Here is a 26,086-nt window from a genome sequence, read left to right on the forward strand (position 1 = left end):
AACCCCAGCCCCACAACGGGGCCGCCCCCCGAAGCTCCGCAGCGCTGGAGGTGCCAAACACGGGGTTTATTTACACACAGCGATTGTCGGACACCGGCGCTTGCCCTCCCCCTGGTCCCCCCCGGCAGAGCCCCCTCTCGGCTTCATCGCGCGCATCCTCGATGGGACCCTCCCCGGTCCATAGGACCCCATCATCATCATCATCATCCTCCTCATTGCCCACGGTGGAACTGGCCTCTCCTCTCCAGTTGGGATGCAGGCGTGGAGGGCGATGGGCACAAGCTGCATGGGCAGCAATGGGCGCCTCTTGGAGCGATGGTTTGCATCCAGGGATGCATTCCCGGTTCCCTGCCACAAGATTCCCACATCCAGAGCCCAGCCTGGGGCTGGAAGGAGGAGGAAGCAGCAAGCCAATGGGCTGCAATAGTGGGTAAAACGCTGGTAGGGGATAGAGGGGGAGTTATCCATGTTATCCAGAGGATGGGATGGGCCGAGGGATGCCCTGACAAGTCATGTCAATGTAACCCTGTATCTGCAGCGAGGACCAGCATCATGGTGGCAGCTATTTGACCTGGTGAAGGCACCAGTACCTCTTGCTTCCCTATGCTGCCTGAGATGCTTGACACACCCCGGGCTTCCAAGTGGGGAAATAAATCCCTGTCTCCTCTAAAAACCCCTGGAGAAAAGGAATTGCACAGCCCATGGATACAGAGCATCGCAGGGGTGTGCGGCAGTGTTGTAAAGAACCAACCATGGCATCCCGAGAGGCAGCACAGCCATCCCGATGGGGCTTTGTGGCTTGGGACATGCAAGCTCCATGGCAAAAGGGGCCCCAAAGAGCTTTAGAACCAGTGGCAGTTAACAGCATCCCATGGGAAATGGGTATGGAGCTGCGGGGGGCATCTCAAAGGCTGATATAAAGGTGATGGGCACTGCTTGTCCTCATGGACGGTGTATGTGGGAGCTCAGGGTCCCCTCTTTTGACCCCTGGGCCTGATGCTTCACTCTCCAACGCACTTGCCCTGCAAGGAAAACCCATCCTGCATTCCCAAACCTCCTCCCTTTGGCTTTCTGCTCTTCCAGATGGGAAAACGAAAGCCAAGAGCAAAAAGGCTTTGAAAACCTGGTGGTGGCATGTGGGAATATGGGATTGGGGTGAGGAAACACAGAGCCCATGGATCCAGGACCCGCAGGAAGCCCTGTCCCCATGAAGATGGCAAATCCCTGGGTGTTGGAGCAGGATAGGGGCTGATCCATTGGTTTTGTCCCCTTAATACCAGCCTTGGAGCAGTGTCAGGACAAAGCATCGCTGGGTCTCATCTTCCCTTTGGGCCCGGCCGGGAGGTTGGAATGATGGTCATGTCGCTGTACGGAGAGCTGGAGGCGAGGCGGGGTGGGAAGGAAACAACCAGGGAGGAGTGCTTGGGATTCCAGAGCTCGGGAAAAGCGTGTGGATGGTGTCGGCGTGGCACGACCAGTGGGGACGGCGTGATGGGGACGGCGGCATCGGCAGTGAGGTGGCAGCGTCTTCATCCCGAAGTAGCACTTAGTGAAGTTTTGCTCAGTTTTAATAGCACAGACCCTGCCCAGAGGCTCCTTTTCCTTCTCCCTTCTCCGGGGCAGGTCTGGTGATGGGGAATCCGGCTGCGCTTCCTCATCCCGCACACACAGAGGCAGCAGCACCAGGAGAAGGGGACTCCAGCCCAAGAGGAGGAAGGTTCCGATCCATAAAGGAAAGGCTCACAAGGCCATGGCACTGACCTCTCCTTCAGGAAGAGCAATCCCCCCCCCCCCCCCATTCTGATCCAATTCCCTTGGCAAAGCAGCACCCAATGTTGCCCGGGGTGGGGGGGTGAAGCCATTCCAGTGGAGCTTGGGACAAGAAGGTAGGAAAAGAACAACAAAACCCACCCTTTTCTTCCTCAAACCGAGCGCATCCGAGCTGCGCCCTGCAATTCACAAAGGGGGAACAAACCCCCCAAATGCAACCCTCAATCCGGGACTGGGAAAGGGGCTGGTACCCAGGAAGGAGAAGGGAGAAGGGACATTGCAGCGGGTGTTTCCCCAAGCAGCAAACAGGGGCCACGAATCTTTCCTAAGCTCAGTGACCGCCTCCAGTAAGCGGGTGACGAGGGGACGAGGTGCCTGGTGCCGGGAATACCCAAGGAAACAGCTCATCTCCAGGCTTTTCAGCTGCAGGAGCCATCCCTGTGTCTTTGGTGCCTCCATCCGGAGCGCATTCCGGGCTGGAGGCTTCGGAGGACACTCAGGATTCGATCTTTTCCTTCTTTTTGCCTTTTTTCAGAAAAGACGGGGTCCGGAATTTCTTCTTCTTCTTCGAGGGCGATTTGGAAGGGGACCCTTCGGGGGACACGGGGCTGCTGGTCACCGTCTCCTTCTCCTTAGGGGCATCCGTGTCGGTGTTGGCAGGGGACGTTGTCCGCTCCCCGGCTTTGCTTTCCTCGGTGCTTTGCTCCTCGTCCTTCCCATTCACCACCGCTGGCGGCTCCTTCTCAACAGCAGAATCAGCCGGCGCTTGGTCCCCATCCTCCTTCTTGTCACCTTGGCAACGGCAAAGAGGAGAGGTGAGGTTTGAGCATCACTGCCCGGTGCTGGGGAGGTTTAAATCCCCCCCCCCGGGCAGGAGCAGGATTTGGCCTCTGTGCATAGAGAACAATGGGGCCCAATCCCCTCCTGCCTCAGGCGCTGCTTCCCTGAGCTTCCCCCCCCTTTCCCTGCAGGATAAGCGAGGTGGGATGGAGAGGTGGGATGGAGAGCCGGGAAGAGGCAGGCAGGGCGGGCGGCTGGCTCCATCCCGGCCTGGCGGCTGGAATGAAAGCAGGGAGCAAAGAGAACAAGGAAACCCAAGGCATTTCCTGCTGCAAAGCCCTCAGGAGAGCGCTGGGGCCACGGAGAGCAAGGGTACCCCGAGCTGCACCCGTGTCCCTCCTCCTTAAGGATGGCCTCTCCGTACTTACTACAGTGACAAGCATTCAGAGGTAACTCCTTGGGTGAGAGCCACACGGGGAGGAAAGAGAAAGGAAGAGGTTGTGGACACAGACACAGACACCACGGCACACGATGAGCAAGCCAGAAGCTCCCAATGCCCCCCCCCCCAAGACCCGCTGTAAGTGACAACCTGGGACCATATAACAATGGGAATGCCGCATCCTTTGGTGATGGGACAAGAGGAACCGGCCTCAAGCTGCCCCAGGGCAGGTTTAGATGGAGCTGAGGAACAATTCCTTGCCCAAAGGGTGCTCAGGCATTGGAACAGGCTGCCCAGGGCAGGGCTGGAAGTGTTCCCAAACCTTGTAGACAAGACCCTCAGTGCCATGGGGCAGTGGTGGCCTTGGCAGTGCTGGGAATGGATGGACTCAATGAGCTTAAAGCTCTTTCCCATCCTGGTTGATTCTCTTAGGAGCAGGATGGAGGCGTCCCCTGCACCCAGCAAAGCCACCAGTGGATGCTCCTGATGTGACATTCAGGGCGAGCGGTGGCTTTGCTGCCTTTATGGTGTTGAGCCCCCATCAGTGCTGCTCCCCGCTGGAGCCGGGCAGCCCGATGGAGACCTTTATCCGTGTTCAAGCAGGGTCCGGCTGCATCCACCCCGCATCCTGCTCACTGCAGACCCCATCCACGTGTCCCCATGGGCTCACTCACCCTCCGAGGGCTCCGCAGGCGTCGGGGCCGGTGGGGATGCAGGGGGAGCCTGGCTCTCCTCGGCCACTGCAGCCTTCTCGCCTGCCAACAGAGACAGGAGCTGCTCCGGGCTCCATGGGATGGGATTTGGGATCAGGGCTCCCCTTTACCCCTCCTACCCTGCAGCTTTTTCCTCTCCACCTCCTGCTTGTACTCCTCCAGCTCCTGGTCCGTCAGCTGGCTGAAGGGGTTCGGGGGTTCCGGCTCCGGGGGGGCCTCATCCCGGGATGCTTCTTTGGCTTCGGCATCTCCCAAATGGCTCTCTGTGGACTGAAGGAACAGCCCCGGAGCAGTGTTACCTCCCCCCTACACTCCGTGAGGGGTGGAATGCCGTGGGGAGGGGATGTGGGGCTGGGATGCGGGGTGGCGTACGGGGCTGCGGCTGGTCTCTGCGATCACACTGGCCAGAAGCTGGGATTGGGGTCCGGCTGACTTCACATCCTGGCGGTTCTGCTCCCGGATCTGTGGGTGAGATGGGGATTAGGGGCAGAGAAACAGCTGGCCCCCTCCCCGTGGGTCTGGGAAGAGCCCTGCACCCACATCCCAAAGCCTCGGTGCGGGGGGGTTGTGTGTTTGGGGCCAGGACCGGACCTTGTTCCTCATCTCCAGCACCTCCTGTGGGTCCGTGTAGAGGGGCACGAACTGGTTGGGGTTCTCGATGCGGATGGGGGTCCCGCTGCTGCCTTTTTCCACCTCGTCTGCTTTCAGCCACTGCATCCAGAGAGAAAACCCCCAAAAACAACACATCACAAAGGGGGGAGACCCCATGGAGACCTCAGAGCAGCTTCCAGTGTCTGCAGGGGGCTACAAGGATGCTGGAGAGGGGCTCTGCATCAGGGACTGTAGGGATGGGACAAGGGGTGATGGGTTCAGACTGGAACAGGGGAGGTTCAGGTTGGGGGTAAGGCAGAAGCTCTTCCCTGTGAGGCTGGGCAGATGGGGTTTTCCAATAGCTATTATTATGGCAGGGAATAGAGGAGGAAATTTGTGCTTAATAAAGGTACCAAAAGCAGCAGTTGCAGCTTCTCGCAGATCCCTGTGCGTTCCTGGTGAGACCCCATCCATCCCTTTATCACAGATGCATCACCCTCCAAGCTAACGCCATTCCCAGAGCCAGCGCCCTTCCCAAACCATCCCAAGCCCCACATTTACGGCCCCAGCAGCCCCTCACCGTCGTCTTTGTCTTCTGGCTGCCAGCGCTGCCCTGCTGCTCCTCAGCCACGTTGACCCTCATGTAGGTGTTGGGGGTGTTGAGCCACCTCGTCTTCTCCTTCTGCTGCTTCTGAGCATGCTGCCGCAGCGCAGGGACAGGGGCGGCCTCCTCCTCGAACACGAAGGCGGTCACGGTGGCGGGGATGAGCACATCGCTTTTGGGTTTGCTCTTCTCCTGCACCAGCGGGTAGCGGTAGGTGTACCCGGTGCGGTACCCCTGCGGAAGGACCCGGCGTTGGGGTGTGAGATGCAGGATGCGACGGCAGGGATGGGAGCGCGGTTGGGGTTGCGGCGTCCCAGCATCCTCACCAGGTTGTCCAGCATCCTCATCAGGGCTTCGAACTCGTGCTCGCCCAAGCGGCTCTTCTGCATGGGCCCGAAGGTGCTGCCCGCCCAGCGCACGGAGCCCACCTCGTGCGCGCGGTGCTTGCTGCGCTCCAGCACGATCAGGTTCTCCGCGCCCCCCGCGCTCGCCAGCGCCGACACCTGCGGCACAGCAAGGGAGGGGGGGGATGCTGGTGGGGCTGGGCATGGCCACAGCACCCACGGCACCCGTGGATGCGCTGGGCACCACGGGGACAGCGGGCACCTGGCACAGCTCAGTGCTTATCCCCATGGGCACGGTGCTGAGGCCATACACAGCTCAGTGCTTATCCCCATGGGCATGGTGCTGACGCCATACACAGCTCAGTGCTTATCCCCATGAGCACGGTGCTGACGCCATACACAGCTCAGTGCTTATCCCCATGGGCATGGTGCTGAGGCCATACACAGCTCAGTGCTTATCCCAATGGACACGATGCTGAGGCTGCACACAGCTCAGTGCTTATCCCTATGGGCACGATGCTGAGGCCATACACAGCTCAGTGCTTAACCCCACAGGCTCAGTGCTGAGGCCGCACACAGCTCGGTGCAGGGCCGGGTGCTCACCTGGATCTCGCAGGCTGCCTGCAGGTGGAAGATGCTGTAGAAGGCCTCCTCGGCCGTGTCCCCCAGCGCCAGCACCCCGTGGTTGCGCAGCACCAGGATCTGCAGCACCGACGGGGCCATCAGCGGGACGAGGCGAGCGCGATGGGCTCCCCCCTTGCCCGTGTCCCCGTCCCCTCACCTTGCAGGTGGGACCGAGGCACTTCTGGAGCTCGACGCGGTCGGCTTCCTCCTCCACCTCCCCTCTGAAGTCGAAGTAGGCGACGTCCCCCAGCAGCAGCGCGGCGCGGGAGATGGGCAGCACCCCGCAGCGCATGGCCGATACCTGCGGCAGGACACGGGGGGTGACAAACCCCTCCCTCCCACCCCAAAACCCACCCCTGCACCCCGATATCTCACTGCCGCCGTGGCCGGGGTGTGCAGGTGGATGATGCAGCGGGTGTTGGGGCGGGCGGCGTAGATGGCGGCGTGGAGGCTGAAGCTGCGCGTGTCCGGGGTGAAGTTGGTGCTGCCCTGCTCCACCACGGCCCCCAGCACGTTCACCTTGATCTTGGGGGGACAGAGAGGGGGCTCGGAGCTCCTTCAGCATCCCAGGTTGGGGGGGTGATGGGAAGGGATGGCAGGGATGGGGGTGATGGGAAAGGGTAACAGGGATTGGGGTGGTGGACACGGATGGGAATGGGGGTGATGGATAGGGGTAACAGGGATGGGAGTGATGGACAGGAATGGCAATGGGGGTGATGGATAGGGGTAACAGGGATGGGGGTGATGGACAGGGATGGCAACGGGGGTGATGGATAGGGGTAACAGGGATGGGGGTGATGGATAAGGGATAACAGGGATGGGGGTGATGCTACAGGTATAACAGGGATGTGGGTGATGCTACAGGGATAAGAGGGATGTGGGTGATGCTACAGGGATAAGAGGGATGTGGGTGATGTTACAGGGATAACAGGGATGGGGTTGATGCTACAAAGATAACAGGGATGGGGTTGGTGCTACAGAGGTAACAGGGATGGGAGTGATGGATATGGGTAACAGGGATGGAGGTAATGGATAGGGATAACAGGGATGGGGGTGATGCTATAGGAAAAAGAGGAATGGGGGTGACGGATAGGGGTAACACAAATGGAAGTGATGGATGGAGATAACAGGAATGGACGTAATGGACAGAGGTAACAGGGATGGAGGTGATGGATAGGAATAACACGGATGGGGGTGATGCTATAGGGATAACAGGGAGGCTCACCAAGCTGGCCGCTGTCACCTCGCTGCATGCCAGCCCCTGTGGGGCCACCAAGAAATGCTCCTGTTCCTTGCTGACACGTAGCTGCGGAGGGAGAAAGCAATGTGGGTATAGGAGTGGGAAAGACACCCTAAAATCACCCCCAAACCCCTCACTGTACCCCCAAAACCTTACCCTGCCCAAAGCCCCCCATGAACCCTCCCACCCTGAAAGTCCTCAAATCCACCAAAACCCTCAAATACCTCCCCCAAAAGCCCACAGAGACATCAAAAAGTGAGAGAAATCTTAAAAACACCCCCAAAAAAACCCTGCACCCCCCAAACCCACCCTGCCCTGAAAGCCCTCACCCCCCCAAACACCTCCCACACCCCAAAAAAGCCCCGAATCCCCCCAAAATCTTCCTCTCCCAAAACCCGACCAAATACCCCAAATGCACCCCAAAAAAAGCCCCAAACCCCCAAAAAAACCTTTGTCTCCCAAAACCCGACCAAAATACCCCAAATGCACCCCAAAAAAAGCCCCAAACCCCCCCAAAATAACAACTCCCCCCCCCCGTTTTTGGGATGCTCACGGTGACAGCCGCGTGTCCCAGCTGGGCCCAGCCATAGAGGTCCAGCAGCCGGTGGATGCTGCCCACCTTGCAGCGCATCAGCCGCTCGCCCTTGGCCAGCGCCGGTGCCTCGGGGCCGTGCAGGTCATTGATGGGGGTGACAGAAGCCAGCCCTGGGGATGCGTCACCCCCAAAATGAGAGGGAGAAGTGGGGGGGGGGGGATTGGTTTGAAACCCCCTTCCCAACACCGGGATGTTCCCTTGGGGAGTGGAGGGTGATGGGGCTGGGTTTGGGGTCCCAAAGGTTGAAGGGAATCCAAAGCTTTGGGGGTCCCAAAGGTTTGCAGAATCCCAAAGTTTGGGGGTCCCAAAGGTTTGCAGAATCCCAAAGTTTGGGGGTCCCAAAGGTAAACGGATTCCGAAGGTTTGGAGGATCCCAAAGGCCTGAGGGTCTCAAAGGTAAAGGGATCCCAAAGGTCTGGAGGATCCCAAAGTTTGGTGGTCCCAAAGGTAGAGGGATTCCGAAGGTTTGGAGGATCCTAAAGGTTTGGTGGTCTCAAAGGTAAAGGGATTCCAAAGCTTTGGAGAATCCCAAAGTCTGGTGGTCCTGAAAACTGAATGGATTCCAAAGGTCTGGGGGTCCCAAAGGTAAAGGGATACCAAAGGTTTGGAGAATCCTAAAGGTTTGGAAGATCCCAAAGGTTTGGTGGTCCCAAAGGTAGAGGGATTCTGAAGGTTTGGACGATCCCAAAGGTTTGGTGGTCCCAAAGGTAACGGGATCCCAAAGGTTTGGAGGATCCCAAAGGTTTGGAGGATCCCAAAGGTAAAGGGAATCCCAAAGTTTGGTGGCCCGAAAGGTTGAATGGCTTCCAAAGGTTTGGTGGTTCCGAAGATAAAGGCATCCCAAAGGTTTGGAGGATCCCAAAGGTTTTAGGGGATCCCAGGGTTTTGGAAGAGGCTACTTGGGGTCTGCAGCGTGATCCCCACTTTGTCCCTGTGGTCCTCGATCCCCTCCCTCCACCCTCACCCCTCTCTACAGGGAACGAGAGCATGGAGCTATGGGACGTTTCCTCACCTCCAAACCCATCAGTTAAGGAAAACACTCAAGAATTTCACCAAATTATTCCCTTTTTGCCCCAAAGAAGCTGCTGCCGTACCCATGGGGGAGGTGGGGAGGACGGCAGGGGACGTGGTGGCCATGAAGTCGGCGATCTGCCGTAGGGCCCATATGTGGGACGAGTTGTTCCCCTTCTTCATCTGCTCCTGGATGAGGCTCTCCAGCTCCTCCCTGAAAGACTGCAGCACCCCGGCCCCACCGGTGTCATCCCCATCACCACAGGGATGCGGTGACCAAACAGGGAGCATCCGGTGGCACCGGGGGTGCGGGTACCACCGGATCGGCGGTGGCAGCATCGTTGGCTCGGTGGCATGAGCAGCGCGTTGGCAGTGCCACCACTGATAATGCGGTGACAGCAGCCCCATGGGCTCAGTGGCAGTGACATTGCTGGCTTGGTGGCACGGTGGTGGCGCTACCAGGCAGCCAGGGACGTGCCCCATCCAACACATGGGCATTTGCTTGGGAGAGGAGGGATGGGGTTGGGGCAGAAGGGTCTGAGTAAGGGCAGAAGGGATGGGGTTTGTGGATGAGGAGGGATGGCACTGGGGGATGAGGAGAGATAGGATTTGGGGACGAGGAGGGACAGGAGGAACAAGGCCGAGAACAGGAGGGATGGTGTTTGGGCACAGGATGGGTGGGATTTGGGGACAAATAGGAATGGGTTTTGGAGCACAGGAGTGATGGGATTTGAGGACAGGAGGGATGGGGTTTGGGGACAAGGAGGAATAGGGTTTGGAAGACAGGAGGGATGGGGTTTGAGGGCACAGGAGGGATGGGGTTTGGGGACAAGGAGGGATGAGGTTTGGAGCACAGGGGTAATGGGATTTAAGGACAGGAAGGATGGAGTTTAGGGATAAGGAGGGACAAGGTTTGGGAACAAGGAGGGACAGAGTTTGGGGCCAAAGGGAGATAGGAGGGAGAGGGGCAAGAGGAGCAAGGTTGGAGACAGGAGGGGCAGGGTCTGGGGGCACAGGAGGGATAGGATTTGGGGACCAGGAGGGATGGGGTTTGAGGACAAAGAGGGCCGGGGTTCAGACCCCGGGAGGTGCCACCGCTTACCGGGCTCTGCAGGATCATGGTGACCCTCTTCTTCTGCTCCATCATGTTGAAGTCCTGCCGCAGGTCCGCGGCCATGTTCCGCGCCCGCAGGTACTCGGGGTCCTCCTCAGCCAAGCTCTCCAGGTAGCGGGGCCCGGGGCCGGGGAGCTCGGGCAGGGGCTCGGGGCTGGCCACGGAGCTCATCCTGAGCAGGAGCGCAGGGACAGGGTCAGCGCCAGCGCCCTCCGCAGATACAGATTGGGAAGCAGGCACCGCTGATACCCCCAAGCTGCGCGCTGGAGATAAGCCCCATCCGGCCTCCGCCCTTCCCATAGGGACAACCCATCCGTGCGATGAGTTGGCACCTTCAGGACATGATGGGATGGGGGTGAACCTCCCAAATCACACACACACCACCCCCCCCCCCCAAAACAAGCAGTGGCTGAGAACGGGCAGCTCAGTGCACTGATGGGAGCAGCACAGATGGCATCTGCCCTGAGGGATGCCCCCGATCGATTGCATTTGGGATCGATGCCACGGTGCCACTGTTGGGGACCGAGCCCTGCTGCTGTTAACCCCATAACGCCACCAATGACCCCCCCTTCCTGTACAGTCTTCAGTGGGGTGTTTTAGGGGTGCTGCTGCGCCGAAATAAGGGGTAAATAGACCCAAATACAAGGCACCGCTCGCCCCCCATACAGGGGGTGCAGGGGTGGTCCAAACCTGAGCTGCTCCCCCCAAATCCCAGAGGACCCCCCCAAACAGAGCATCCCCCATCCCCAACGCTCAGTGCTTCCCCCAGTGCAAAAGCAGAGTCCCCCACATCCTCCATAGCCCCCCTATGTCGTGTGTCGTCCCCCCCCCCCCCCCGCCCCAGCTTTGCTGCTCCGACACCAACCTGGCTCACAGGGAAGCAGGGAGCCTTTTCCAGGCTTGAATTCCCTGGGAGGGTCCCCACCGAAGGGCGAACGTCAGGGGGTGGCAGGATCCTGAGCATCCCAGCAGGAATTCCCCCCCCCCCCCCCCAAAGAGGAAGGAGGAAGAGCAGAGGGGTCTCTAAAGGCCCCCCCGCATCACAACGTGCCGGGAACAGGAGGGGGATAAACGACACCCCCATGCTCCCACCCCGCATCCATCCATCCATCCATCCATCCATCCAACATTCCCGGCCGCCTCCGCCCTCGCCGCACCCAGCGCCGCTGCGGCAGCCGCAGGGATGGCGGATGAGGATGAAAAACAGGGAATTTCCCTTGTTCTGGATGCAGCATCGCACCCCCCATGGATGCGGATTGAAGGGGGAAAAGGGGGGGGAATTGGTACCCACCGCCCGCAGAGAATAAAGGCCGGGGAAAAGGGGGGGTGGGAATAGATGAACCCCCCCCAAACCTGCATGCAGCCTGCTTAGGGAGGGTGAGAAATGAGGGGAAAAGGATGGGGGGTCACCCAATTTGTTGTGGTCCCCCCCCCCCCAAAACCCTCCCATGCACGGGGATGCTGCGGCCGGGAGGATGCTGCCATCACCCACCTCCTCCTCAGAGCATCCTCCTCCTCCTCAGAGCATCCTGACAAAGGGCCCCCCCCCCGCCCCGCGCAGGTCCAGCTCCTTCTGCCAACACGCTCCGCCCCATAGAGGTGGGGGGGACCCATAGACCCCCCCGGGACACCTACTGTGTGCAAATAAACGCGGTGGGAAGCACACAGGAGCAGCATGGACACCCCCCAAAATCCTCTTTTATTATGAGATAGAGGGTGAATTGGGAGTTCTACTAAATAAAAGGGGGGGGGGGGGAAGCAGTGCTGCTAATTGCTAATTACATTCACATAAAGCTATTAATTACAGCTCTGGCCTCACCATTGTGGTTTAGGAGTGATGGACCCCCCCCCGTTTTGGGGATAGGCAGGTTGAGGGGCAGTGTAACGGGATGTGGGGCTGGATCCGGCCATGGGACGGGTGGCAGCCCCCAAAAGAAGAACTGGAGCATCAAACTTGGTGTTACACCAGGTCCCCCGCGGGTCTCTGCAGGAGATTCCAGGGTTTTTCAGGGATTGGCTGGCAAAACCTTCAAAAACAAGGCCCAGAACACAAAGTTTTGCCCATTCTGGGGTATTTTGGGGCATATCTATATGTATGTACATATATATGTATATGATGTGTTGATATCAATCACAGGCTCCCCAAAGCCTGAGCTCAGGGGTGGGAGCTCCCTGCAAGGCCCATGGGTACCCCCATCCCCTCTTGTCCCCCCTTGGGTGCACCCAACCCCGTCACCCCAACCCTGACCCCCAACTCACCAGCTCCCCACTCTCCTGTAGCAGCCCAGGGTTGGGGGGCAGCACAGGGGCACCCCATGGACATGGGGGGGCAGTGCCAGGCCCGGTCCCAGCGGCATCACCCGGCTCCTGATTGGCATCAGCATCCTGCTGGTTTGAGAAGGGGGGGAGAAAACACAAACTGGGGTGCTCTGTGTGTGTCCCCCCATCCATTGACACACTTGAGGGGTGCCCGATGCCAGCTCTATGGAGATCAACTGGACCAAGGGCAAGGATTGCTCCTGCACTGGAGCAACCCCAGGTGCAGGCTGGGGAGAGAAGTGATGGAGAGCAGCCTGAGGACAAGGACTTGGGGGTGTTGCTCAATGAGAACCCCCCCATGCGCTGGGCTGCACCCCCAGAGCATCTTCCAGTGTCTGAAGGGGGCTGCAAGGATGCTGGAGGGGGGCTCTGCATCAGGGGCTGTAGGGATGGGACAAGGGGTGATGGGTTCAGACTGAAACAGGGGAGGTTGATGTTGGGGTGACCCCCCCCTTTACCTTGAGCCCCCCCGTTTCCTCCAGCACCAGCCGCAGCAGCCGGATGTACTCGGTGGCTGCCTTCAGGGTGTCCACTTTGCTGGGCTTGCGGTCGCGAGGGACCAGGGGCACCAAGGCCTTGAGCTTGGAGAAGCCGCTGTTGATGTTCTTGATCTGCAAGGGGGAGAGAGAGAAAGAGAGGGAAAACCCATTGGGGTGCATGGGGGGGGGACCCCAAGGGGGAACTGGGCACCATGGGATTAAACTGGGACCCTTTAAGGTTAAACTGGGGACCCCAGAATTAAGCCCTGTGCTGCTAGGATTAAACTGGGCACCCCCAGAATTAAGCCATGTGCTCCTTGGATTAAACTGGGCACCCCCAGAATTAAGCCCTGTGTTGCTAGGATTAAACTGGGCACCTCCTAAATTAAGCCATGTGCTGCTAGGATTAAACTGGGCACCCCCAGAATTAAATTGGGCTCTCCAAATTTAGCCCAGGCCTTCCTATGGTGAATCTGGGTACCCCAGAATTAAACCAGCCCCCCCCAAATGAAGCCAGGTCCTCCTAGGACTAAACCAGCCTCTACTCAGGATTAAACTGGGCACCCCAGGGCTGAACCAGGCCCCCCTAGGATCAAACCAGCTCCCTCCCAGTTTAAACCAGGTCCTTTCAGGATGAACCTGGCCCCCCATAGGATTAAACTGGGCTCTGTAAGGGTTAAACTGAGTCCTCCAGGATCAAACCAGGGCCCCCCCACATTAACACAGGCCCTCCTAGGGTCACACCAGGCCCCCCCGAATTAAGCCAGATCCCTCTAGGATTAAACCCAGTCCCTCAGGATTAAACTGGGCTCTGGAAGGGTTAAACTGGAACCCCCTTCATTAAATCAGGACACCCCCTAAACTAAGCCAGAACCTCCCAGGGTTAAACCTGGCCTCCCATAGGATTAAACTGGGATCTGACCAGGCCCCAAGGATTAAAACAGGTCCTTTTAGGCTTAAACTATATGAACCCCCATATTATAGGAAAATATAGTAATAATATAATGTATTAATATATTAATGTTATTAATATATTAATGTATCAATATAATAATGTTATATTGAATACAATAATATAATAATATATTGGTAATATTAATAATATATTTAGTATAATAGTATATATTAACTATAATAGCATTAATTAATCTATTAATGTAATAAAATATTATATTAAGAATTTAATAACATAGCATTAAGAATGATAAGCATAATATAATATATATGCTATATACCCCCCCCATATGAAACCAGACCCCCCCAAAACCAGAGGCAAAGACTTCCATGACCCCCAGCACAGGCCTAAGGCCAACGGCCCAAGCACCCAGGAGTGACCCGGGTGCCACCCCCACCCTCACCGCATCCCCCCCCCCAAGGCGTGGGGCCGGGGTCCCTCCCTCACCCTCTCCCGCTCCTTGGCATTCGCCAGCTGCCTCCGCTCCAGCGCATCCCCGGCATTCCCGGCCGGCTCGTACCCCCCGGCCGACCCCTTCCGCAGGCGGGCGATGGAGGCAGCGCAGGGCAAGGGGCCATGGAGCTGCCTCAGCACCCCCTCCAGCACCTCCGGGGCCGGGGTGGGCAGCAGGACCCCCGGGGCCGGCTGCATCCCGGCTCCGTCCGTAGCCATGGGTCAAGCAGAACGGGTGCTGAGAGGGGTTAAGGGGTTATATAGGTTCCTATAGGGACCCTGATGTACTCAATGAGCCGCAGGTGGGGCTCGCTGCAGCCTAATGAACAGGCCTGGGTGTGCCTCAGTTTCCCCTCTCAGTGGCCAAGCCCTCAGGGTCAGTGGCCACAAAGAGTTGGTCATGGAATGGTTTGGGTTGGAAAAGAGGTTTGTAAGCCCTAAAAGAGACCTAAACCAGCCCCAGGACTATAAAGGGGACCCCTATAAGGGACAAGGCTTGATGCGATGGGGATGGGCAGCCAGCATTGCCCCATGGGGACAAACAGGGGATGGGTTGGTTCTTGTGTCCCTAAGAACGTGTGGGACTCAGTGGCCACAAAGACTTGGTCATGGAATGGTTTGGGTTGGAAAAGAGCTTTCCAAGCCCTAAAAGGGACCTAAAACAGGCCCAGGAGTATAAAGGGGATCCTTATAGTGCAAAGGCTTGATGTGATGGGGATGGGCAACTGGCATTGCCCCATAGGGACAAACAGGGGATGGGTTGGGGGGGTTCTTGTGTCCCTAAGAGCCAAGCCCCCAGGGTCAGTGGCAGCAAAGACTTGGTCATGGAATGGTTTGGGTTCAAAGGAGCTTTCCAAGCCCTAAAAGGGACCTAAACCAGCCCCAGGACTATAAAGGGGACCCCTATAAGGGCAAGGCTTGATGCGATGGGGATGGGCAGCCGGCATTGCCCCATGGGGACAAACAGGGGATGGGCTGGGAGGGTTCTCGCGTCCCTGAAAACGTGGGAATGCGCTTTGGGATGGGGAAAAGGGAGCGGGGAGGGCTGAGGAGCAGCGAGGGCTGTTTCGGTAGGTGGCACTGTTGGTCCTCGTGATGCTGGAACCCAGAGGGCGGCTGGAACAAGAGGCGAATTCCCCTTTCCCCATCAAAACCGAGGCCAGCGGTGACGCTGGGTCAGTCTCTAGGGGGGGACCCCATCCCAAGCCCCCCATTGAGGGGGGGTTTCCCCCTCCCCATCCTCCTTTCCCTGGTTTTCATAAGGAAAAGCCCCCCCAGAGTGCCTCACCCCACTTTATCCACTGGGTCTGGGGGCTGCCCTATGGGATGCACTGAGGGACATGGAAGTGGTCCCCATGCAGCGCTGTGGCTGCTGTGCCTCAGTTTCCCCAAACCTGAATGGGCTGAAAACCATTCCCAGATCCTGGCAAACTGTTAAAAACCCCACAAATGAGCCCCAAAATGAGCTTTGGAGGCGCCCGGAAGGAAACGAGCTTTTATTAGACCTCGGAAATCCCAATTTTCCCCTCTTTAATGCTTCATAATGAGCTTCCCTGTCCCACAGCCAGATCGGGATAATCCCATTATTACTGCCCTCATCGGAGGAGTGGATCTTACGGATTAATCCGAGGGGAGGTGGGTTTAGAGCCCCCCCAAACCCAAAGGTGGAAGTATCCAAGGGGGAATCAGGGCTGCAGAATTCCCACCTCCCAGCAGCCGGGATGTGCTCCTTTCCCCTTGTTTTATAGCTGGGAAAATTGGGTGTTTGTAGATGACAAATCAAAGGGAAAAGGGGAAGTATGGAAGAGGGTGATGAGGGGTTTGGGGGATGCTTGCGCAACCAGGATTGGCAGGAATCTCACCCCACTGGGAAGCAAGAAGGCCTGGGGGCAGCATCATTAGGGGTTGGGGTTATTAGGGATTATGCTTATTAGGGGTCATAGTTATTAGGGGTCAAACTCATTGGGGCTATGGCTATGGTCAGGGTTAGTAGGGATTGGGGTTATTAAAGGCCATGTCTTTGGGGAGGGCAGGGTTATTAGGGGTCAGGGTTATTGGGTTATTAGGTTATTAGGGACTATGTTTTTGGGGTCCCAGTTGTTAGGGGTCATGGCTATTAGGGACCATGGTTTTGGGGGTCCCAGTTATTAAGGGTCATGGCTACTAGGGACCATGGTTTTGGGGGTCCCAGTTATTAGGGGTCATGGCTATTAGGGACAATGATTTTGGGGGTCCCAGTTCTTAGGGGTCATGGCTATTAGGGACCATGGTTTTGGGGGTCCCAGTTATTAGGGGTCATGGCTTTTAAGGACCCTGTTTTGGGGGTCGCAGTTATTAGGGGTCATAGCTATTAGGGACCATGGTTTTGTGGGTCCCAGTTATCAGATGTCATGACTATTAGGGACAGTGGTTTTAGGGGTCGCAGTTATTAGGGGTCATGGCTATTAGGGACTATGGTTCTGGGGATCCCAGTTATTAGGGGTCATGGCTATTAGGGACTATGTTTTTGAGGTCCCAGTTATTAGAAGTCATGGGTATTATGACCATGGTTTTGGGGTCCCAGTTATTAGGGGTCATGGCTATTAGGGACCCTGTTTTGGGGGTCCCAGTTGTTAAGGGTCATGGCTATTAGGGACAATGGTTTTAGGGGTCCCAGTTATTAGGGGTCATGGCTATTAGGGACCATGGTTTTGGGGGTTCTTGTCTTTTAGGGGTCCCAGCTGTTAGTAGGGGCCATGGTTTATTCCAGGCCGCAGTTCTTAGGGCTCAGATTTATCAGCCCCTGCTCCCGTCTGCCGCAGCTGAGGATGCTCTGAAGCCAACCAGGGCTCATTTTCATTTCCCCTCCCCTATTTCTGCTGCTGCTGGGCTGGGACACAGCTCCCTCAATAGGGCTGCTCCTGGAGCCAGCCTGATCCAGGGAAAGAGGAAGCGAAAGGAGGGCCCAACGTGTCCCAGAGCTCCAGCAGCAAAGCCTCTTTCGGAGTCGCCACATCCAACCCATGCTTTGGGTATCCCGAGGATTGATGCATTTTAGGGTTTTCATCCCAATTTCCCCCTCACTATGGTCAATGGTGCTTGGGGAAGCATCCAGGCCTGAATCCCTAGAAAACAGCAGCCTGGGGATACTTTTCCCATGGGGAATGCTTCAGGCCGTGGCTGTTTCCCAGCTCATTAGGTCCAGTTATCCCTTTCATTTTCCCCGCTCCGGAACGAGATCCGGGTTTGGATCCCAAACCCCTGGCACCGGTTGCTGTCCCCGGGATGCCTCCAGGAGCTGTGCGGCTCCATCCCATTGGCTTCCCCCCATCCCACCCAACTGGCAACGCCTGTGCTCCTTTGGGATCTGACATTTGCTGGTATCACGGGACTGGAAAAATTCCCTGGTGGTTTCTGGTTACCGGAGCCAGGGAGGTCAGGGAAGAGGGATGGATCCTGGCATGGGGCTGCTGTTAACATGTGATTGAGCCCAATCTCTGCTGGCTCAGCCCCAGGCGTCTCGGATGCAGCTGGTCCCTGCCGGAGCTGCCGACCTCGTGCCGGCTCCGTGATGTGCTGCTGCCTGGATCCCGGCCATCCCTGGGGAGAGCCTTAGAAAGCCTTAGGGAGCGGTGGCTTCACCTCTGGCTGCGGCAGAGCAAGGGCAGGGGTTGCACCTCTCCCTCCTCCTCCTATTGCTGGCGTAGAATCGTGGAATCATGGAATCCATCAGGTTGGAAAAGAGCTTTAAGCTCATCAAGTCCAAGCATTCCCGAGCGCTGCCGTCACTAACCCATGGCACTGAGGGCCTCATAGACGTGGTGTGTGATAGCTTCCAGGGACAGTGATTCCACCACTATTCCAATGTCCGTTCCATTGTGTCCCAAGTCACCCTCTCTCCAAGAGGAATGCACTCAGGCATTGTTTGAGGCTGGGATTCCTCGATGGGCTGCATTGAATTAGCAGATCCCACTCTCTGGGCTCGCTGGGACCACACATCCCAATTCCAATGGGTTCCCAGCACAGGGAAATGCCATACAACCATCGGGGCCTCCTTAAGAGCTTCTATCCCACTATTAAAGCCATAAAACCACCTCTTCACCTGCCACCAGCGCTGCTGGGGATACGGGGTCTGAATGCCTTATCCCAGTACAGCATCACCGCGCTCTGGCGGGATGCAGAGCGCTCCATCTTGGATGAGTTTTCCCTCCTGTTTGAGCCAGAAATGGGAAGCTCTTGGAGAGGGAAAGTCCAGAGGCTGCTTTCACACCCAGTCATGGGGCTAACGCTATGGGAGCTGCAGCTGAGTGTGTTCCAAGGGGTATCCCATGGGGAATCACCCTCCTGCTCGCATCCCAGCCGGCTGCTCCTCCATCGCCTCTTTATAAAGCTGTGTTGGGAATGGTCCCCGGCCACCCACTGAGGTCCCTAAGGGGGGGTCCCACATTGCAAAGGGCAGGTCTTGCCCTTGCCATGTGCTGAATTATACATGAGGCAGGGGGGACAATGACGGGGTTTATCCAGTGCCTGCTGCAAGGAGGATTTGGGGAGGCTGGGAATGGCTGAGGGTGGGGATCAGCATCCCATTGACCCCGCGATGACGGGAGATGGAACAACCCTGACTTGGTTCCATGTAAATCACAGTTAAAGCCCTGATGTGGGGAGCAAATCCCTGCCAGGACACGCAGCGATGGCCCTGACCCCATCTCCCCAGCACATCTCCCATCGCCCAGCGCTTGTGGGTCCTTTTCTTCTCCCTATCCTGGAGATTCCCAGCACGGACGTGCCAGGAGAGGGATTGCAAGGCCGCCGGCGCCACGGGCTCTGTGACATTTCCTGCAGCAATAGGAGCAGGGACAGAACAAAGGTGGCTCTGTCCTTCCCGGCTTGGAGAAGCCAGCGGAGGGAGGATCCCGGCCTGGAGCGGGCAGAGCTTTCCCTGTGCAGCGAAGGGATTTGGGGAGATAAAAGGAATCTTTCTGGAGATTAAAGGGGAGGATTTGGAGAGAAAAGAAGTTTCCGTGGGCTGGAGGTGCTGCCAAGCGCGTGGTGTGAGCGGAGCAGCTCGTGGCTCGGCTCCCGTTGGAGTCTGGATAGTCCTGGGCTGTCCCTGTCAGCCATGGGGTGGGGGTGAGATGGGGACAGGGATAGGGATGGGGCTGGGAAATGGGTGGGGATGGGGTAAGGATGGGATGGGAACAGGGATGGGGTGAAGATGAGACTAGGATGAGGACCAAGACTGGGGTGGTGGCAGGGATAGGGAAGAGGAAAGGGACAAGGATTTGATGGGGATGGGGCTGGGAAATGGGTGGGGATGGGATAAGGATGGGATGGGAACAGAGACAGGATGAGGATGAGACTAGGATGGGGACCAAGATAGGGGTGGTGGCAGGGAAGGGTATGAGGAAAGGGACAAGGATTTGATGGGTATAGGAATGGGACTGGGACAAGGACCAGGATGGGGCCATGGGCGCGGTAAGGGATAGGGACAGGGAGGAGAATAGGATTGGGACAGGGATGGGGGAGGATGGGGATGGGAATGGGATTGGGACAAGGACCAGGGTGCGGACAGGGATGTGATGGGATGGGAATGAAAATAGGACTGAGACAGGGACCAGGATGAGGGTCAGGGATGGGATAGGGAGCAGGATGGGGACAGGGATGGGATGGGGCTGGGGTCAGGGATGAGATAGGGAGCAGGATGAGGACAGGGATGGAATAGGGAGCAGGATGGGGACAGGGCTGAGGCTGGGGCTCTCCCCTTGTGAAGGGAAGGTGCTGAGCCCAGAGGCCAGACTGAGATTTAGGCTGGGTTGAACCTTCAGCACATGCAGGAGGTACCCAAGCCCTGGGGGGGGGGGGGGGGGGGGGGAATGATGCTGCAGCCCCCAGACCCAATCCCTGTCCCTTCTCTCGAGCCCCATCATGGCCCAGCCACCTGCCATAGGACACCGTGGGGCTGCAGCTCTGCCCCCCTCCTTCCCCATAGCTCTCCTGCCCTGCCTGCCCCAGATAAGGGCTCCGGGGCTCCGTGCCAGCGCTCCGGCCCCGCCAGCCGGATAATCTGCCCTCGACACAAGGAATAAGTGCATCAGCCTTAAACCTCTTTGCTGGGCAGGGGGGAGAGGGCACTCGCATGCCCATGGGCACACAGGGACAAAGCCACGGGGCTCCGCGCTCCCACTGCAGCTCTTCCCCCTTGGTTTTACCCCCGTGAGGGTGTTTTGGGGTTCTAAAGGGCTCCCGAAGCTCTGCATAAGCAGAGGAGCCACCTCTGTCTAAGCAGATCCCGGTTAAGCCGGGTAAGAGCCATGAGCCTGCCTCATGGGCACACGCAACACGCACACGTGCACACGCGTGGCATCTACCCGTGTGTGGGGATGCACAAGCACAGCTCGGAGCTCCCAAACTTCCCTTTGCAAACACGTCCATCCCAGTACTGATTTCCTCATTTGATTCCCAATCCTAGGAAAAAGGGGAGAGGGTTCATCACTAAAACTGCCTGCACACTGTGGGGGTGACCCGTGGTCCGGCAGCTATTTCTTGCCATGCAAAGGGATGCTCCATGAGCGGTGATGGTGACACTGTGCAATGTGGGTACCCAACCCCATCAGCATCGCATCCCAGGCAGCTCCGTTGTGCTCATCCCACAGCTCTGGGATTACAGCAGTGCTGCTAAAATCCCATACTTATCCCCAGCGCCCAGCCAATGACAGGCAGGGACCTTCCTCCGCAGGGATCAGAGGTGATAAAACTCTCCCAGTCCCAGCAAACCATCTCGGATGCTCCAAGGATGATGCCCGAGCACGCAGCGGACGGGATGGATGGCGAGAGCTTCAGCCAGGTAAGGGGATCTTCTCCCTGGATTTGGGATTTTGGGGTGGTTTTACTCCTTGTATCTGGCTATGGAGCACAAAGGGATGTGAGGCCAATTCATCCGGCTGCCGCTCATCGAAAGGGGAGTAACTGTGGGGAGTGGGATAACAGGATGGATGCATGGAATAATCCATTGAAGGGTGCTGGAAAGCTATTTCCCAATCCTCCGGCCCTGACTGATGTCGAAGCAAGGTAGGATGTAATATCGGGGGTGGTTTCGTGCTCTGGGATGTGGTCCTCCCTGCAGGGAGGGATGCGAGATGCTGCTTGTGAGCAATGGTCCAGCGGAGAGCCCGGTTCTGCTCCTGCATCCTGGGGAGAGCTGGCCATGATCCAGGCTAGGAATTGCTCTGGGTTTGAGGGGTCAGTGGGGTGTTAATCCCTCTATTAGTGCTTAGGATGGGCTTTTGGAACGGGCAGGAGGTAGGTGCCCAAATCAACCTGGGATTCAAGAGCCGCATCCGAACACCAAGGATGAGCGGGGAGGTGCATCCTGGAGGTGCACATGGATTTGCCATGGTGACATGGACCCTGCTCCACCGGCTTCCCCTGAGCTTCCAACCTGCTCCAGGCTGCTGCTTCCACAGCCCTTCCCTGCAGCATCCCGACAGAGCCAGAGACTTCCCACATTCCCAGCTTATGCAAGCCAGGGCCTGAGGACTGACCCCTTGCCAAGCCTGGGCTGGATGCGGCCGTGGCACAGGGTCATTGTGGGGTAATGGCAGCGTTATCCCACTGCCGGCATGCTCCAGGATGGGATCCCTGAGATCCAGCTTTGGGAACCTGCTGTAGCAGCAAAACAGGGGACACTTGGAAGCATAGAATCAACTCGGTTGGAAAAGGCCTTTAAGGGCGTCCCTTTAAACACCCAAAATCCATGGATCAGAAACAGAAACAGCATCCACATGCTTAGCATGGATCCCCTGGGCTTGCTGCCACCCATTGATCCATGAGGAAGCACCAGGGATCCCATGGAGGAGGTGAAGGAAAAGCCCTCGGCACTGAGCACCTCCCCTGCCTGCTGCTGCGCGCCCTCATGCCCCAGCTCCGCGTGGGGGCCCTGGGGACGTGCACTCGCCCCACACCAGGGATGTGGCTGTGACCCAGCTCTGCCCCTTTGGGAAAGCGCCTTGGGAATGCTGGAGAAACCTCCTCCTTCCGCTGGGATTGAGAAAGTGCCACTCGCGGGACTGACTCATCCCGGGATGGATGCTGTGACTCAGGGTCCTGTGTCCTCACAGCGACTTCTGACCTCCGAGCTCTGTCAGGCTTGTGTGATGCCCAGCACAGCCCTCACCAGCACCAGGACCCGCATTGGGATGTGGGGTGGTCCCCAGCTCTCCCTCACTTTGCCTATGATAGCTTTAGGGGACAGCATCCTTCCTCCCCGTCCCCTTCCAGGGTGTAGGGACCCGGCTGGGATGCTGGGGATGGTGCGGCTCATGATGAGCGCAGGGCTCAGATGTCTTCTGTCCCTGTTGCCTCGCAGCGCTGATCCAAGGCTGGTCCCATGAGGAATCAGATGTCACCTTGGATCAGGAGACATTTGATGGAGCTGGCAGCAGGACAAGACAAGGGCTTAGGGCTGGCATGAGGGAGGTCAGGGCAGGCAGTGGACAGCAAATGTCCCTGTCACGTTGCAGGAGTTCAGCAGGAGGTGGAGGGAAAAGCAGCAGCAGGAGCTCAGCATGAATGGGGCAGGCTGGATGGGTAGGGAGGCATTCCCTGGGCTTGGAATGGTGATGCTCCCAAGGCTGAGGATGGCCACCACCGGTGCAGGGTGACCATCACCACCTCCAGTGCACATCACACCACTGGGTACCACTTCCCAGCCAAAGCCAGTCTGGTTTCCTCCTGTCCTGGGTGGTGGCCCCATGGCTTTGAGAGGAGCAAGGGAAGAGCAGGACCAGCATGCCTGAAGCATGTGAGGGAGCTAAAATTAGGCAGGTACATCTGATCTAATTAAATCTGCCCTTTTCTGGCCGTATGACAGAGATTACCCTGGTTGTGTGCGGTGCGAGGCCCAGGGGCATCTGGTTTGCTGGTCCCTGCTTGGTCCGTAAGGAATTCCTCTGGCTGTTTTAGAGAGCACGGGATGCTCAGGGAAGGATGGACTTGGGATGCAGATGGATGTTGTAGGATGGATGGCTTGGGAGTCAACTCCAAGGTTATGAGCATCATAGAATCATGGAACCCCAGCCTGGTTTGGGTTGGAGGGGACCTTAAAGTTCCTCCAGCTCCAGCCCCTGCCACGGGCAGGGACCCCTTCCACTGGAGCAGCTTGCTCCAAGCCCCTGTGTCCAACCTGGCTGCCAGGGATGGGGCAGCCACAGCTTCTCTGGGCACCCTGTGCCAGTGCCTCAGCACCCTCACAGGGAAGAGCTTCTGCCTTATCTCCAACCTGAACTCCCCCTGTTTCAGTCTGAACCCATCACCCCTTGTCCCATCCCTACAGTCCCTGATGCAGAGCCCCTCTCCAGCATCCTTGCAGCCCCCTTCAGACCCTGGAAGCTGCTCTGAGGTCTCCACGCAGCTTCTCTTCTCCAGCCCCAATGCTCTCAGCCTGGCTCCATACGGGAGCTGCTCCAGCCCTTGAGCATCCTCGTGGCCTCCTCTGGACCTGCTCCACCAGCTCCATGTCCTTATGCTGGGCATCGTGCACACAGCGGGGGTCTCATGAGAGCAGAGGGGCAGGATCCCCTCCCTGAGCTGCTGCTCACACTCTGGGGTGCAGCCCAGCACACGGGGTGGGGGGGTCTGTGCTGGGTCATGGGCAGCTTCTCCTGCCATCCGCATAGGAGCAGCAGTCGGATGCACAGACACCCCCCCCCCCCCCCAGCACACACAGGGCACATTCCTCCCTTTTCCTTCCACCTTTGCGGATCCCTTTGGAGTGGGCACCGCTCATTCCCTGCCGAGGAGCCGGGGGAAGGCTGTTTCACCCAGCTCAGCCCCAAGGTCACGCGCTCCGTCCCACGGCTGCCGGGGAAGGGAAAAGCTCTCCGACCGGTTTTCCATTCCCAACCTTGTGCCAGGGCTGGGTCCGGCCCAGTTCAAGGTTTCCGGTGCGTTGGGTGAGCAGGCAAGGTAAATAACATGGTCACCGGTGTCACCCTGCTGCCCATGGGATCGGTTGGGATGTGTGTGTGTGTGTGTGTCAAATGAAACGTTGATGGAAACTATGTGGAGCACCGATGGAGCCGTGAGTCACGGGGCAGGTGATCCCAGATGAATTAATGCCTCTCCCGGAGCAGCTCCAGCTCCGACGGTCCCTGCGCCGGGGCTGCTTCCCAATCCCACCATCCCCATCCCATGGTTGCCTCCTTTAACAGGGGGGATATTAACTCCTTGTGCACCCTTAATGGCGCTTTGCCTATGGATCCTTGACTGTGCTGCTTGTATGTGATGGCATCCGTAGCCGATCCCGGGGCTCCGGGATGCTCCATCCCTGCTCTCCGGCCGCTGGGCACGGCCCTTCCTTTCAAGCTCCGGCTTCGTCATTACCGCAGTCATTCACCTTGAAAGGATCCCATTAGAGAAATGAGAGCCGGTTGTAACTTCAATGCCTGCAATCAGCCCATTTCCTTCTGCTAAGGAACGCAAATGCCGATAGATTCGGACAAGTCCATACAAAAGCCAGGAAGCAGCTGGGAGGGATGGCCTGGAAACATTCAGATGTTGAGGTTTCTTGCTCGAAAGGCGTTAGGAAACAGGTTATAAAAGCTCATTTTGCAGTCAAAAAGCACCTTAAGCCCAAGCTGGTTCAATGCCCTGAGACCTGCTCCTTGACTAAGGGGTTATCCAGCAAACACACTGAATCTTAAGGAATGTCCCTCCCTAAATAACCTGATGTGAACCGGGCTCCCAAACGGGACAGAAGGACGAGACAGACCCCTCATTCTGCTCATACAATCCCTTCCTTCATCCAAGCAGATGGGGAAGGTGGGCAGATGTGCCCGGATATTTTTAGGCTAAATCCTGCTTTGATTTCATCTTAACCCATGGGAATTTGGGTATTTAACAAGGGAAAAAAAAAAAAGGCAGGAGGAGAGGGTGAGTGAAAGAGCATCCGAAACGGGGCTCGCACCAAAACCTGGGACAAACCGGGGCTGGATGGGCCGGGTCCTGCAGGACTGGGTCACCCAAGGGAAAAGGAGCCTGGGAATGGGGTTGTCTCGTCTCCGCTTCTCTTCCTCTCTTTTTGGTTGTTTTCCCCCCCTTCCTTCTCTTTGAAATGGAGTTTTAATTCCTTGGAAAGAGAATGATGTAAATGACCGCTTAGAATAGGAACATTGCGAGGTGAAGAGCTGGAGCTGCTCAGAACTGGTTGGGAAAGCGGGGCAGGGAGCAGGCAGACGGGTTGGGTAAGTCCTGCCCCAGGGCTGCTGGGACCGGCTCTTCTGGGAGCCAGGATCCGGGCAGCAGGAACTCTTTGGGAGGACCAGGCGGGATTAGGACGTGCCACGGCCCTCGTAGGGCTCCTCCGCTTTGACCCTTCCATTCCCACATGGAGCGGGGATGGAGGGAGGAAGGATCCATCCTTCCCATCCCGGTTTATTCTTCCCCGGGATAACGCAGGGAGATGATTCCCGAAGCATCGCGGATGCGGAGGTCACGCGTGCGGGCGCAGGGACCGCCAGGGGCTGTGCGCTGATGGATGCGCGCTGACGGGTGCGCACGGATGCGCACGTTAAGGCGCAATGTGACGGGCCCCGCGTGCACGCAGGCGAGCAGGGCAATGGCGGGGACACGCTACCGACACACGGCAACACGCGTGCACACGCGCTCACACGCATGATGCTCTGTGCCCCCCCCTTCAGGGTGTATATCCCCCCCCCCCAAACCCCAGGCCATGCAACCACCACCGCCTGCGCACCCCCCAATGCATCACCGCTCCGCACCCCACTGCAGGACACCCCCCCCCCAGTGCACCCCCAATGCAACCCCCAGTGCACCTGCAGCCGTCCCCACTGCAGAACCCCCAGTGCAGCCCCAATACACGACCCCCCCCCTGCACCCCCAATGCACAGCCTCCCCATGCAACCTAATGCAATCCCCAGTAGTTCCTCCAGTGCACCTATAGCCCCCCCCCCCAGTGCACCCTCAAATGACCCTGCAGTGCACCCCAATGCACACCGCCCCCCCAGAGCACTCTAACCCCCCCTCCCGGAGCACACCTTCAGTGCACCCCCTATGCACA

At 57.9% G+C, this 26,086-nt stretch overlaps 2 protein-coding genes across 4 annotated transcripts; both read right to left on the reverse strand.

Annotated features, from left to right (window-relative positions):
• Positions 1–1,550: 1,550 nt before the first annotated feature.
• ADD2 (adducin 2) lies at positions 1,551–10,709 on the reverse strand. 2 transcript variants are annotated; one of them, XM_065659430.1, is made up of 15 exons: positions 10,691–10,709; positions 9,814–9,997; positions 8,795–8,933; positions 7,659–7,810; positions 7,091–7,171; positions 6,241–6,390; positions 6,023–6,166; positions 5,845–5,943; positions 5,224–5,400; positions 4,874–5,131; positions 4,294–4,413; positions 4,075–4,164; positions 3,822–3,972; positions 3,664–3,744; positions 1,551–2,562 (listed from the first exon to the last, which is right to left on the reverse strand). In XM_065659430.1, the coding sequence occupies exons 2-15, from the start codon at positions 9,994–9,996 to the stop codon at positions 2,267–2,269; spliced, it is 2,121 nt and encodes a 706-aa protein (XP_065515502.1). In that variant the 5' UTR covers position 9,997; positions 10,691–10,709; the 3' UTR covers positions 1,551–2,266. The 2 variants fall into 2 exon arrangements, with proteins under 2 accessions (XP_065515502.1, XP_065515501.1); XM_065659429.1 differs by lacking the exons at positions 9,814–9,997; positions 10,691–10,709 and having other exon boundaries at positions 8,795–9,529.
• A 779-nt stretch (positions 10,710–11,488) lies between these two features.
• Positions 11,489–14,271, reverse strand: FIGLA (folliculogenesis specific bHLH transcription factor). Of its 2 annotated transcripts, none has more exons than XM_065659201.1 (4): positions 14,026–14,271; positions 12,603–12,755; positions 12,085–12,210; positions 11,489–11,852 (listed from the first exon to the last, which is right to left on the reverse strand). In XM_065659201.1, the coding sequence occupies exons 1-4, from the start codon at positions 14,248–14,250 to the stop codon at positions 11,832–11,834; spliced, it is 525 nt and encodes a 174-aa protein (XP_065515273.1). In that variant the 5' UTR covers positions 14,251–14,271; the 3' UTR covers positions 11,489–11,831. The 2 variants fall into 2 exon arrangements, with proteins under 2 accessions (XP_065515273.1, XP_065515272.1); XM_065659200.1 differs by having other exon boundaries at positions 12,085–12,213.
• Between the last annotated feature and the right edge of the window lie 11,815 nt (positions 14,272–26,086).

The sequence above is a fragment of the Lathamus discolor genome, chromosome 22, assembly GCF_037157495.1.
Source record: "Lathamus discolor isolate bLatDis1 chromosome 22, bLatDis1.hap1, whole genome shotgun sequence".
Classification (NCBI taxonomy): Eukaryota; Metazoa; Chordata; class Aves; order Psittaciformes; family Psittacidae; genus Lathamus; species Lathamus discolor.